Source organism: Emydura macquarii, unplaced genomic scaffold (genome assembly GCF_026122565.2).
Source record: "Emydura macquarii macquarii isolate MOO-44397 ecotype Brisbane River unplaced genomic scaffold, CSIRO-AGI_Emac_v2 contig_1386, whole genome shotgun sequence".
Lineage (NCBI taxonomy): Eukaryota > Metazoa > Chordata > Testudines > Chelidae > Emydura > Emydura macquarii.
Window position 1 is genome coordinate 1232056 of NW_027131523.1, and position 14164 is coordinate 1246219.

At 49.4% G+C, this 14164-nt stretch overlaps 1 protein-coding gene across 1 annotated transcript; it reads right to left on the reverse strand.

Moving 5' to 3' along the window:
• Positions 1-793: 793 nt before the first annotated feature.
• Positions 794-1735, reverse strand: LOC137155873 (olfactory receptor 1f45-like). Its single transcript, XM_067552325.1, has one exon. The coding sequence runs from the start codon at positions 1730-1732 to the stop codon at positions 794-796; it is 939 nt and encodes a 312-aa protein (XP_067408426.1). The 5' UTR covers positions 1733-1735.
• Between the last annotated feature and the right edge of the window lie 12429 nt (positions 1736-14164).

A 14164-nucleotide genomic window follows, 5' to 3' on the forward strand; every position in this document is an offset into this window, starting at 1 on the left:
CACTGCCCAAGAAAGTTGTCAGCCTCAGGTTCTGTGCCTTGGAGTACACCTGAAAGGCCCTGATTTGCTATGAGCCGTGTCCAGTCACAGACCCAGAGGAATTAGCAGCGCATAGGATTCAACAGTTGGATCCCATCGCAACAGACGGGTGCCATCTGGAGATCTTAGCTGGGCCAGATTTTGACAGGGGGCGGAAGGAGGATTCTAACCTGATAGAAGGAAATAGATTTCCAAATGCCACCCAATTAATCCATGGAACTCACTGCCACAGGATGGCATTGAGGCCAAGAATTTAGCAAGATTTGTGCAGGGATCAGACATTTACAGGGATAAAAAAACTATCCAGAGTATTTGTAACTAACTCCAGCAAACCTTCTAGCAGGGCCAGTGACCCTCCTACCTCAGAGCTTCGGCCGGTCTGTAACTACTAGAGACCAGGGTCAGACATCCCATGGGGCAGGTTATCCCCCATCTGCTACTGCAGGTTCCTCTGTAGCTTCTGGCGCTGAGTTCTGTGGGACACAGGACACCAAGCCAGCCTGGCCTCAGGACGGATCCGGTTTAGAAATGCTCATAAGAACCTGCCTTAATAAATCTCATTTTATGAAAAGACGTGTTCGCATGTGTCCCCGATGCAGGGGACAAGCGCTGTTCTGTGTGTGGATAAGTGTCACCCAATTTTATCTCTGAGGAGAAAAGAACCCAGGTGTCGTGGCAGAGAAGGGCCGAAGGGGGAAAGGTTCCCCAGGCACATCTTAGGCGGAAAGCGCAGCGAGGGAGCCACGGGCTGGACTCACGCGCCCCAAGCCAGGACCTTCCTCCCTGCCCTCCTCAGGGCCGCAGCCACCTCCTTGTTCCTCAGGCTGTAGATGAGGGGGTTCAGGGCGGGCGCCACCACGGTGTAGAAGACGGCCACCTGCCGGTCACGTCCCAGGGCATAGCTGGAGGCCGGGCGGAAATAGAGCCAGGCCACGGTGCCGTAGAAGAGCGTCACCACGGCCAAGTGGGAGCCACAGGTGGAGAGGGCCTTGCGCAGGCCGTGGGCGGAGCGCAGGCGACCCACGGCGACTCCGATGCGGGCGTAGGAGGCCAGGATGAAGGCGAAAGGGGCCAGCACCACCAGGGCACCCTCGGTGAAGACCACCAGCTCGTTGGAGAAAGGCCGGGTGCAGGAGAGGTGCAGCAGGGGCGGCACGTCGCAGAAGAAGTGCTGCAGGCGGCGGCCGCAGTAGTGCAGCCGGGCGGCCATGATGGTGTGCAGCAGGGAGTGCGGGATCACCACGGCCCAGGAGGCGGCAGCCATCTTGAGGCACAGGGCCCACGTCACCACGGCAACGTAGCGCAGCGGGTCGCAGATGGCCACGTAGCGGTCGTAGGCCATGGCGGCCAGCAGGTAGCCCTCCATGTTGCCCATGGCCAGGAAGAGGAAGAGCTGGGCCATGCAGCGGGCGAAGGGGACGGCCCGGCGCTGGGTCAGGGCCTGCACCAGGGCCTGGGGCAGGGTGATGGAGGTGAAGCTCATGTCCACCACGGCCAGCTGGCTGAGGAGGAAGTACATGGGGCTGCGGAGCCGGGGGTCGGCCCACACCGCGCCCAGCAGCAGGGAGTTGCCCACCAGGTTCACCAGATAGGTGGCCAGCAGCCCGGCAAAGATCAGCGGCTGCAGGTCCTGGCGTTCGGACAGGCCGAGGAGCACGAAGTCCGAGACGGACGTCCGGTTGGCATTGTCCATGGCGAGGAGACGTGGCGGCACCTGAGCGGGGAGGAGGAGGGAGTCAGCAGAGGACATGGGATGGGTATGAGTGCAAGGAGTTTTGTGACGTCTTGGTGAGTTATGTGTCCGACCTGTCCCGATCCACTCTGCAGGACTAACCGTTGTGGGGAGGAGCTGATTTCCTCCCCGAGACCGGGGAGCTACGGGATCGGTGCCTGCGTCACCCGCGCTGCCGGAGAGTTGGCAAGGCCGGCTGGAATCCACGCACGCAAAAGGAAAACCCGACCTTGGCGTGGAAGGGCCAAAGACTGAGCCATTAACACTTAAGGACTGGGGACAGCACAAGAGCCGGCAGCTTCCCCCCAACACCCGGCAGGGGGGGCAGGAAAACAAAGGAAGGGCAGGTGGGAAGAGAGGGCTCTGGGGATAGAGCGGGGACAAAGGGAGAAGTTGGATCTCACCACAGCACTTGGGCCGTGGCTTCCGCCAACATGGACTCTGTCCCACACCGCACTTTCGTAGGCTGCCCTAACAACTCTCTGATGCTGGCTTCCAGGTCACGCTCCTGAGGGGAAAGGGGGGGGCTCTCAGAGGGAATCCCGGGGTGCTGGATCCCCGAAGCTCAGTCCTGGAGTCCCTGAGGCTGTGTGGATAGGTGTGGGCCATTGGGGTCCGGCACGCTAAGGGGTTCCTCCCCAGGCTGGGGGCACGGACCCTGCAAATCCATGACAGGGGTATACAGGGCTTTTCACGCATATGCCCGCCGGGGTGGAGGGACTGGCTGGCTCTGGAGGGGCCAGGAATGAGATACAGGGCCTTTCCCCTCTAGGGGGGACCAGCTCCCATATGGCTCCAGAATGGGGTGGGGGCGATTGGCTGGTGTGGGGATTGGATATCACATCTTTTACCTTTATCGCATCTCTCTATCATGACCCCTATTACTTCTCTCCTCTCAATACAAAGTTCTCTGCCCCCCTCCTTCCTCACGCACCCTTGTGAGCTGGTGGAATTTATACTGGTGGAATAGACATTAATATTCAACTCGGTCAAACTAAACAGCTTTTTATACTCACTTGTCCAGGTAGGAACGAGCAAAGGACACGTGAATCAGCCCCAGTCGATATTTAATATGGCCCAGACATCTCTTCCGGGACAGCTGTTTTCCAGACTCATAGATTTGTCAGGCCAGAAGGGACCACTGTGATTATCTAGTCTGACCTAACGAAGCCACAGGCCTTCCCTGAATTAATTCCTGGTCCAGCAGCTGTGGTTGAACAAGAGAAAATCTTTCAGAAAAACATCCCATCTTGATGTAAAGCTGTCCACTGTTGAAGGATCCACCACGACCCTTGGGAAGTTTTCCCGGGGTTAACCCATTCCTCACTCTTAAAAATGTACACCTTGCTTCTCATCTGAATTTGCCTAGATTCAGCCTCCAGCCATTGGCTCTTGGTATTCCTTTATCTGCTAGACCGAAAAGCGCCAGTTCCCTGTATAGGTACTTGCAGACTGTCAGCAAGTCACCCCGTGACAATGAGCCAGAAAGGGGCATGCCCCTAGCCGGCTGAATGACACAACGTCAGCCTTCAAAGACATATTAGAAAAACATTAAAAGGCCATTGGTTGTGAACAGCTAGTGAAGCCATGTTAGATAGACCAACACACACATATATTGTGTGAGGTTATCAGTGTAACCAAATCATTCCCGTCTCTCACTGTGTCCTGTCAATTCAAAGATAAAAAGAAGATATTCGCATTTGGCTGGAACTTGAATGTGGTAATATCATTGTCTGTCATTCTCTTTGAAGTCAATAGGAACTACCTGTGACTGGCTGTTGATAAGTAATCGCCAGTGTGTGCACAGGAAATAGGAGATGTTACTTCCCAGCTACAAACACTTACCTGTTATCCAGTCAGGGAAACGCCTGCTGTGGAGAAATCATTGATAACGGGCCAGAGGTCTATAAAAGGGGACCATGGCCCTGATTCTGCATTTTAGGACTGCTTCAGCCTTGACAGGAGAGGTTTGAGTCACAAGACTAAGATCCCAGCGCCAGCCTGGATCACCTGCTATTTCTCATGGAAGAAATTATACAGACCCTGTACATGAACTGTCTGTTGGATTATAACCTATGAACTGATTTCTGGAACGAACTTTGGCGACTCAGTTTACCATCTCTACTATGAAACTAGTTTATGGACTTGATTCTTGTCTGTACGTATAATCATCTTTTAACCAATACTTGATCTTCTTCTTCTTTTAAAATAAATATTAGCTTAGTTAACAAGAACTGGCTCTAAGCGTGTATTGGGGTAAGATCTGAAATAGTCATTGACCTGGTTGGTAATGTGTCTGGTCCTTTGGAATTGGTAGAACTTTTTTATATGACAGACAAGATTTTCAGCGACCCCCATGATATTTGACTTGGCTATCTGGCTGGAAGCATATGGCTGGGTTGCTTTAAGGGGTACTTGTAGAAGCTGTTTTGTTGCTGGCTGGGGGAATCCAATTTTTAGAAATCACCACCAGTTTTGAGGGGTTGCCTGTCCCATTCTTTGCAGTTTGCCCAGACTGAGCAATCTCAGTGTGTCCCGTCCCACCCAGAGACCAAGGTCACACAGCCCTTAATCATCTCTTTGTAAAACTAAATAGGTTGAGCTCCTGGAGTCTCTCACTCTAAGACAGGTTTTCCAATCCTTTAATCATTCTCTTGGCTCTTCTCTGAATCCTCTCCAATTTGTCATCATCTTTCTTGACCTGTGGACACACTTTTTTCCAGCAGGTTTCACCTGTGCCAAATACAGAGGGGATAGAATCTCCTGGCTCCTACATGAGATTCCCTTGCTTATGCAGCCTGTTTATACAGACAGCCGTGCTAGGTGCTTGGGCTCCCAATTCTGCAATCACATAACCACTTGCCTGACTTTATGCTCATGACAAGTCCCTTTTAGCTGGCTGACGTTTTCCATCAAAACATGATTAGGGAGATGGAACAGCTTCCATATAAGGAGAGATTAATAAGACCAAGACTTTTCATCTTGGAAAAGAGATGATTAATGGGGGATATGACGGAGGTCTATAAAATCATGATTGGTGTGGAGAAAGTAAATAAGGAAGTGTTATTTACTCCTCACCACACAACAACTAGGGGGTCACCAAATGAAATGAATAGGCAGCAGGTTTAAAACAAACAAAAGGAAGTATTTCTTCACACAACGCACAGTCAACCTGTGCAGCTCTTTGCCAGAGGTCGTTGTGAAGGCCAAGATTATAACAGGGTTCAAAAAAGAACTAGATAAATTACTGGAGGATAGGTCCATCAATGGCTATTAGCCAGGATGGGCAGGGACGCAAAACCATTCTCTGAAGTGTCCCTGGCCTCTGTTTGCCAGAAGCTGGGAATGGGCGACAGGATGGATCATTTGATGAGTGCGTTATGTTCATTCCCTCTGAAGCACCTGGCACTGGCCACTGTCGGAAGACAAGAAACTGGGCTAGATGGACCATTCGTCTGACCCAGTCTGGCCATTCTTATGTTCTTATAATTTCCACACCAAAAAACAAACAAACAAAAAAGCTTGTCATGGAAAGGAAAATGCTCATGGCACAATTTCACGGAGGACACAATTTTCTGGATTTTTTATGCGAAACCAGAAACAAAAAACCAGAAACAAAAAACCAGAAACAAAAAGTCTCAGCCCTGACACAATTAAGCACTGCCCCTGCTGAACAAGCGGTCTGGAAAACCTACCTCGCAGCAAGAAGCTGATGGGGCTGGCTCTGCTTAGATCATCGAAGACACTGTGAAGAAGGGTGAGTTGATCGCAGTCCAACAAGAATCTCAGAGCCCTTCATCCTCATCTGAATCCTGTGTGTTGCACTGGGCACCCCAGTTCCACCAGGAAATGCAGCGATGAGCAGCGGTTCAGAGACAGGTCCAGCCCTGGGAGAACTCTGGGAGGATCAGGATTGTTTAGAGAGGGGGTGGATAAGAGGGAGTCTGATCTAACAATGAACAGGATGGAGAAAAGAGATCACGGGATTCTCTCCTCCCTGTCTTATGGCACAGGAACAAGGGGATTTTCCACAAAATTAAGCAGTGGAAAGTTAAAAAAAAAAAAATAATTGGGGGGAGGATCAAAAGAAATACTCATTCACTCAGTGTGTGAATAGAATGTGGAACTCACTGCCACAGGATGGTGCTGAAGATAAAACATAGCAAGACTCAAGGAGGGACTGAATATTTCTATGGGTATGAGAAACATCCAGAGTTAGTTTAGCTCATACTAACCGAAATTTGTGGCTGGGATATTAAACTGCATGTTTGAACGTTTCAGGACTATAGAAAACCTCGAGCTATCATAACTCTGGAGGAGATCTTCATGGTGGCAGATCCCCACCTTCCACTGTCAGTTCTTGCACCTGCCTCTACAGCACGTGCCAAGAGATGGCCCCTGGGCTAGATGGACTTTGGTTCTGATCCAATCTGGCCATTCCCATGAGCACCTGCTTGGGGAGAAGGAACCAGACTCTTTAAACTCACAGAGAGAAGCAGCATTTTTCATGAGACATTTTCAAATTCCAACACAGGGGTTCATTGTTTTTCCTCTTCCAGCCAAACCGTTTGCTCAAAAAATGCCCATCATCTTCTTTTCAGTTGGGTGAGTTGGACATTTCAAACCAAATGGGTTTTCCCCCCCATTGGAAAATTGTTTATTTTTTCAAAATAAAAAGTGTCCATTTTTTATGGAAAACTGTTGGGTTTCCCTTGAAACGTTTTTGATTAAATTCAACTCCTGACACACACACACCCCCCCCACCCCCCGCCCGCAGCCTTCAGCTAGCAAAAACTAAACATCTTAGGCCAAAACCATGAAAATATATCTTTTGAGTCTCAGTTTTCCAGGTTTTCGAGGAAAATCTTGAAACCATTTGATGAAAAGGTTGCTTTTCCATCAATACTTTTCATAGGGAGGTGAAAAGTCATCTTCCACCGAGCTCCCCATTCCATACAGAGGTGGTCTCCCCGGGAAGTTAATGGTCCCGGGGAAAGTGATGGAGCTGCGGTCCGTATGGTTGAGTGGAGCAGGGTGGGGAGAGCTCGGCACGTCTTAGAGGAGGTTCTGGAGAACGCCCATCCTGATCCCAGGCGGGGAAGGATGAAGAGCCTGGACATGACTGCTCTGTTCAAATGGGGCTCCCCAGGGCAGAGACCCTCCGGAATAGGGGACTTTCCCCTGCACTGTCACAGCGTCTTGTGACACAGGGTGAGGGTGGAGATGGAGGGGCTGTGGCTGATCCTGGGCAAGGCGTCAGAGAGGAGAAGAGAATAGGGGGTGGGAAGGGTCTTTCTGTGCAGAGTCCACATACGGGGCCGGGGATACACAGAGCAGAGGATTTTGTCCTGGCTGTCCAGCCCCCCTTTATCCCTGCTCCCCAGATTACCCTGCTGCCCTGTCTGCCCCACTCCTTTCTGTTGCCTCCCCGGCTCTCCCGCACTCCCCCATCCGCCCTGCACCCCGATCCCTGGCTCTCCCCTGCTCCGTGATCTGCCGTGCCCAGCGCCCGTCCCCTCCACTGATACCCTGCCTCACCTCTGACAGGTAGGAAGGCTGCTTGCCTCCCCTGGTGTCTGGAGAGGAATGGCCACCCCCCCTCCCACCCCCAGTAAAGATGAACCTCGGGAACCGGGCCTGTGGGGCAGCGTTAATCAACCCTGGGAGACCGCGACTGAGATAACATTAATTAAAGCTGGGCCGTGCAGTCCCAGAGCACCGAGGTGGGCTCCTCCTGGGAGCTCCCCCCACAGACCCTCCTCCCTTTCCCAGGGGACAGCTGCCCCGTTGGCCCAAGTGGCTCATCAATATTCGGGGCCTCGCCAGGTTGCCTCTGTTCAGAGGAGGAGATCCTCCAGGGCAGGTCTAATCTCATCCTCATCTTGTTTGTTCATGAAGAGCGGCCCCAGAGCCTGGAAGGAAGCACAGACAAACAGCAGCCCAGCTGGGGAGAGATCCCAGGAGCACTGACGCCTAGACCCGTCCTTTGCTCTAACCCTTAGGTACCACTACCCCCCCTGAGCCTGAAACAATCCTTGCACCATAGAGAAGGCAGAAACAGCCCTTGAAGGAATGTATGACAGTGAGAGATGGGGAAGGAAGAGAAGGAAACTCTCCGTGGCCTGGGTTATTGGCCGGGCCCGAGAAAAGCAGGAATGACCGAAGAGCCGGGTGAGCGAGGCATTCACCTAGGAGGCAGGGGCTGTTCTCCGCTGAATATTTAATTATTTAGACACCCCCCACCCCAGAGTATCCCACTCCCCACCGGCCAGGACTGCTGAGCCTCCAGGGGGGTTGTGGGGCAGGTAGGGTGCTGGCGGGGCCTGGCTAACTGCCACGATGCAAGATCCCATTGCCACTGGGGCTCTGATGCTTGTGGGAGCAATTTCCCCCATACAGGGCTATGGATGGTCTCCTCCCCCCACCCCCGCCCCCATATAGGGCTGTTTCCTCCCCCTGCCCTATCGGAGGGGAAGGAAAACAATCCACCCCAGTTCCCGGCTTGGGACAATCTCACCTCCCTGGGTTCTGTGTCCTGCTCTGCCACCGCTCCGCTTTGCGACCCGTGGGCCGGTCACCCCGCTCCGTGCCTCACTTTCCCCATCAGTCCTATGAGTCTTCTAGGGAAGCAGAACCGCCCGCCTCGGCAAAGAAGGAGCCAGGAGACTAAATAGTTTTTTGCTACCAAAAAAAAAAAAAAAAAAAAGCAACCATGGGAGAGGCTGAGGGAACTGGGCTTGTTTAGTCTGCAGAAGAGAAGAATGAGGGGGGATTTGATAGCAGCCTTTAACTACCTGAAAGGGGGTTCCAGGGAGGATGGAGCTAGGCTGTTATCAGTGGTGGCAGATGACAGAACAAGGAGCAACGGTCTCAAGTTGCAGTGGGGCAGGTCTAGGTTGGATATTAGGATAAATTTTTTCCCTAGGCGGGTAGTGAAGCACTGGAATGGGTTAATAGGGAGGTGGTGGAATCTCCATCCTTAGAGGTATTTAAGCTGTGGTTTGACAAAGCCCTGGCTGGGATGATTTAGTTGGGGTTGGTCCTGCTTTGATACCTCCTGAGGTCCCTTCCAACCCTCACCTTCTATGATTCTATGTGGGTCAAGCAAAACAAGTTAGAAATCGGGGCTGGATTTTGGAGAATCATCTCTTCAAAGGGAGTCAAACTGGAGCTCTTTCAGCTGGGCTTTGGAAATGGGTTTTGAGTTTTCCTCGTTCGAGAGAGCACCGAAACTATCTGAAGAGCATCTGCATTGACACCGTTTGTTTTGGGTAGAACAAGACACCGTTTGATCCAAGAATTTAAACGCCAAGGAAAAAAACCCCACTCTCCCGCCCAACGTCTGCAGTCAGGGCTGTGCACCCCTGCCCTCCCGCTGGGGCTGGAGCCGGGACCGTGCACCCCTGCCCCATGGCTGCAGTGGGGCTGGAACCAGGGCTGTGTACACTTGCCCCATGGCTGAGGCCAGGGCTATAGCTGGGGCCATGAGCCCCCCTTCTGTGGCAGTTGGGCTCCCCGCCATGCGGCTCCAGCTGTCATTCATCCCCATCCCCTTCCCAGCCCTACCCCGCTGGTTATTTTTAGTAAAGTCACAGACAGGTCCCGGGCTCTGTGAATTTTTGTTTTGTGCCCATGACCTGCACTAAAAATAACCGTGATAAAATCTCCACCTCCGTCACTGGGAAGCGGGGCGGAGGCCTGTTTACACAGAAGCAGGCAGAGGAAACACAGCTGCTATCTGTTCTCAAGCGCTCTCAGACCATTTCCGGAGCAAGAGCAGAGAAATGTAGAGGAGAGGAAGTGCTCAGAGGAGGAACCAATGGTCGCAGCCGCTAATTCTCCTCGGCTGCGGTGCCCCTCCTATGACTTCTCCTTTTATTCATTGACACAAACAAGCGACGTAGGACACTCCAGACGTCGTTAGTTACCACCCTTCTCCTTGTACCTGCTCATTAGAACAAAACATCCTCATCCATTATCCTGTCATTCCATTCTTATTTTACCAGGGGTTGATGTATTCCTGTATTCCATCTCTTAGCAATCTGTTTACATAGTTACTTGAGAGAGTTGTGTGGTTTTGTACCATCCTCTCCGGGCAGGAACATGCTTGCTTGGTGTTAGATAACACCTAGTGTGTTGTTATTTTGCCAAGGCCAGGTCTATTTTGGTTCACAGCCTTTGGTTTACACTTTTAGTTATGCCTAGGGCTCCCGCAAGGCCTACAATTAGATGATTGATTTAGTTTGCCCAATTAGCACTCTGTCATTTGGTAGGTTTTGTCCCAAGATCAGACTTTCTGTAAGAGTAAAAATTTTATTGTTACAATGATTAGTCCAATAAGTAAGAAACTCCAAACACATAAAGTGATGCAATACAACGTTGTCAGAGAGACGACACCATCACAGGTACACACTTACTCTATCTTTTGGGGAGAGCCCTAAAAGTTCAGACAGACCCTAGTCTGATTCTGGCATGCAGATACAGAACTCCAAGGGCTGTCCCTGAAACCAGATGTTTTATGTCCCTCTTGCGTATGTATGCATCACTCTTCCCTCCTTCAGCACATTTTAACTTCCTCACTCTCATAATATAGGGGTGCCCTTAGCCTACAGGTTAGTATAGCAGTTAGGCAAAGCTCGTTAACATGTGCATCAATGGAATTACTGTGGTTACTTGCAATTAAGCATCTGCAGATATTCCCCTCTAAAAATACTCTACATTGGCATAAGCTGCCTTCTTGCGGTTGCCTACCAGCACTTTGCTACACTTCTGATTATTACAAAACAATAAACAAAGTCTTATGCCATCTTGTGACTTAAGGTTGTTGTTCGTTTACTTACTTACGCTAACTTATTGAGCAACTACTCTGACTCCACCTACAAGGCCTCAGGCTTGCGCTAACTGCTTAAGCTATTCTGCGAGGTCCAGGCCTCCAGTTCTCTTGTGTTCCTGCGGTCAATTCCTTACCCCTTCATTTTATGGTGACAATGAGTAATGTAAAATGATCAATGGATAACTCAGGGGGCGGAGGCCTTCCAGAGTCAGAGAATTGTCCTGAACAAACAACAAGAATTTTCAGGTGAGGAGGAAGTTGCGCTTTCAGCATTAAGTGGAAATCTCAGCAAGGATCTTCCATGAAGCCAGCAATGGTAGATGAATGGGAGAAGAGTCATCACACTTGCAAAAGTCAGCTGGAACCTTCCAGGACTCCAGCTGGAATTATCTTGAAACAAGGAACGAAAAGAGCTGAGACGAAGAAATATGTGGCAGGGATATTTTCTTGTTTTTAATGCACAATGAGCAGAACACGCCCTGATGAGCTGATTACCGGATATCTTTAGGGTTTTTTTCTCTTCTCTTCAGTGCTGGTATTCCTAAATTATATATGAATTTTTTAAGGTATTTCTTTGGCTTGTGGAAGACATTTCATGTTGAACATCCAGACATTTTTCATCTCATAACCTAGTCAATTTTTAGAGAATCTTATTTTTAGTTGTTCTTTACGAAAAATTGTTTTTCTGTTCTGTCAATACAGGACACTTACTGTAAAGGTGGGCTGCAGCCCTTTCCATACAGATTACAGGAATATTTGAAATCAGTACCTAATCTGTAGATCTCTGGTGTCTGTTCAGGATAAGGTGACCATTCGTAGCAATACTAGGGGCTATAGGACCCTATTACCCCCTCCCGCCGGGCCCAATTTTTCTCACTTGCTAGCTGATCACTTTAGTTCCGGAACATCTTGACTTCAGAAACGTTAAGTCATCTTTCTTCATAATTTCCAAAACTTTGTCCAAACAAACTGAGATCTGAGGTTCCAGGATGTCTTTCACAATTTCTGCACGCATTTTTGCTTTATGTTGGAAGTGCCGTCAGTTCACGTGATTCATGTGTCTGACCACAACTACATTATTTGACACAGAATCGGCATAGCTTGTATAGGAAAAAAACAAGGGCAACCAGGAGAATGGCACCTAGTCCAGAAAACTGGGGAGGAAAAAGAAATCAGTACATTCAAATGGGTTCTTTATAGTGGACTTCTTCTTCACAAATGTTTTATAGCCCACCAGAGGGCAGGGACCGAGTGACAAACAGTTTATGGTCCCTGATCACATGCAGGGGTGAATCAAGCCTGGGAGGTTTTCCTGACACATAAACTAGTTATAGGAACCTCTTTAGTGTGTAAAATATCATGAATACACATTAGAAATCTGGATCACTAACCTGCCCCATGCCCCACAACCCATCACATTTCCAAACAATCCAGGGATGCTTAAGAGTTTAGAGCATCCTTTAAACAGAAAAGTCTTCTCAAACTTAACTGTAGCAGTGCTAGTGCCTTCTTGTAATAGTGTAGGAAATTAGTCACTAGCAGCTAGTTTTCTATATGCGGATCCCATGCACAGGATAATCCTGAAAGCATACAAGGCTCAGAGAATTGTTAAATGGCCGGTTTGTCTCCATGAGATGTTCGGAGCTGAAAGAGAACACCCCATGGAGATGATTCAGCTTGAAACAATAGCTCTGAGAGGCATACCAGTATTAGCAGTGTATTCTTGGTGCCAGCCCACAGCTTGCCTGTTCTCAGCTCCCTGTACAGGGGGACATGCACACATGGGGAGCAGGGACAGGGGCTCAGATCCCTCTAGAAACGTTGGGACCCTCCAGATCCTGGCACCAAGGCAAAGATGGGGAGAGGGGCCCAGACCTCTCCCCCCACAAGACAGGCAATCCCCCTCCCCAAGATCCTGGCATTCCCATCAGCAGGGAGAACACGAGACTGACAGATAACTGTGCACCTATCCTCCTCCACCTCCCCTGCCACTCACCTCCATGGCCCCACGCCCCAACGTCCCATCCCTCTCCCCTTCCAGCATGTGTAATTTGTTTTCTTTTGTTTCTTAACTCCCTTCGCAGCTTCTAAATATTCTACTCGGGTTACATTTCCCCAAAATAATAAAAATCTTTTGAGAGGGGCAGATCCGTGCTATATGGCTCTGTCTCATTCCTTCAGTTTTCTTCCCAAGGCTGGATGTGAACTCAGAGCCCCAGTCTAGCTCCTGGCCCCTGGGGTTCTGAGTTCAAACAGTCCACCAGAATCACACAGCCTGTAGCGCGGAGAACTGGCTTTCAATCCCCTGAGTCTCTGTCCGCACAGGCAGCTCCCACGTCTTTCATGGCCTGGTTGTTACATTTTCAAAGGCGCACCTTCGCACCTTCTCCCACTTATTGTCAACTCTTTGAGTCAGGGACTGTCTTTTTCCTTCTGTGTTTGTACAGTGCCTGGCACAATGGGGCCCGGGGCCAGGACTTGGCCTCTCAGATGTTACCACAATACAAAAATAAACCCTGTACTGTTTTGAACCCTTAATTTTTTAACTGTCTCAACGGTCTCAAGTTGCAGGGAGGGAGGTCTAGGTTGGACATTAGGAAAAAGTTTTTTACTAGGAGGGTGGTGAAGCACTGGAATGGGTTACCTAGGGAGGTGGTGGAATCTCCATCCTTAGAGGTTTTTAAGCTGCGGCTTGACAAAGCCCTGGTTGGGATGATATAGCAGAGGTTAGTCCTGCTTTGAGCAGGGGGTTGGACTAGATGACCTCCTGAGGTCCCTTCCAACTCTAATATTCTATGATTCTATGATCTGTCAGCGAGGGTTTTTTTAAAAACTTAAAGCTGTTACAGAACTTGTTTTACTTAGTCAGCATTAAACATTTGAACTGAAAAAACATCAGGTTAGACCAAGAATCCAAGACAGCTAAGAGCAAAATGCCAGAAATGGTTAAAACAAGGGGAGTTCTGTATCACTGTAAAGACTAACACATTTAATTTCAGCAACCAAGCTTTTGTGGGCTACAGCCCACTTCTTCAGATGCAGTTGGTAGAAATAATACAGCAAATATAGGTAATATATAGAGAGGAGGCAACATATACATATCCAATGTATGATATGTATATCCAAAGATACGTAATCCAAAGATATGTATATGTTGCCTCCTGTATATATGTTACTTATATTTGCTGTATTATTTCTACCAACTGCATCTGAAGAAGTGGGCTGTAGCCCACGAAAGCTTATGCCTGCTGAAATTAAATTTGTAGTCTTTAAAGTGCTACAGAACTCTCGTTTTGCTGTATACAGACTAACACGGCTACCCCTCTGGAACTCAGAAATGGTTAAATCTCTCATGAGAGATCTGTAATGGAAGAACCTTACCTGTGATATTCTATAATAGTCCCTGGGCTGCTCTGTACTGGCTTTGTTCGTTGTAAGGTTTTCTTCAGATGGGTTACACAGGCAAGCGAGGTATCTTCCATCAAGGAGAAGAATGATAGTCCATACACCAAAAAGCACAAGAAACTTAATTATAACCATCCCACAGCATTTGCCAGAAC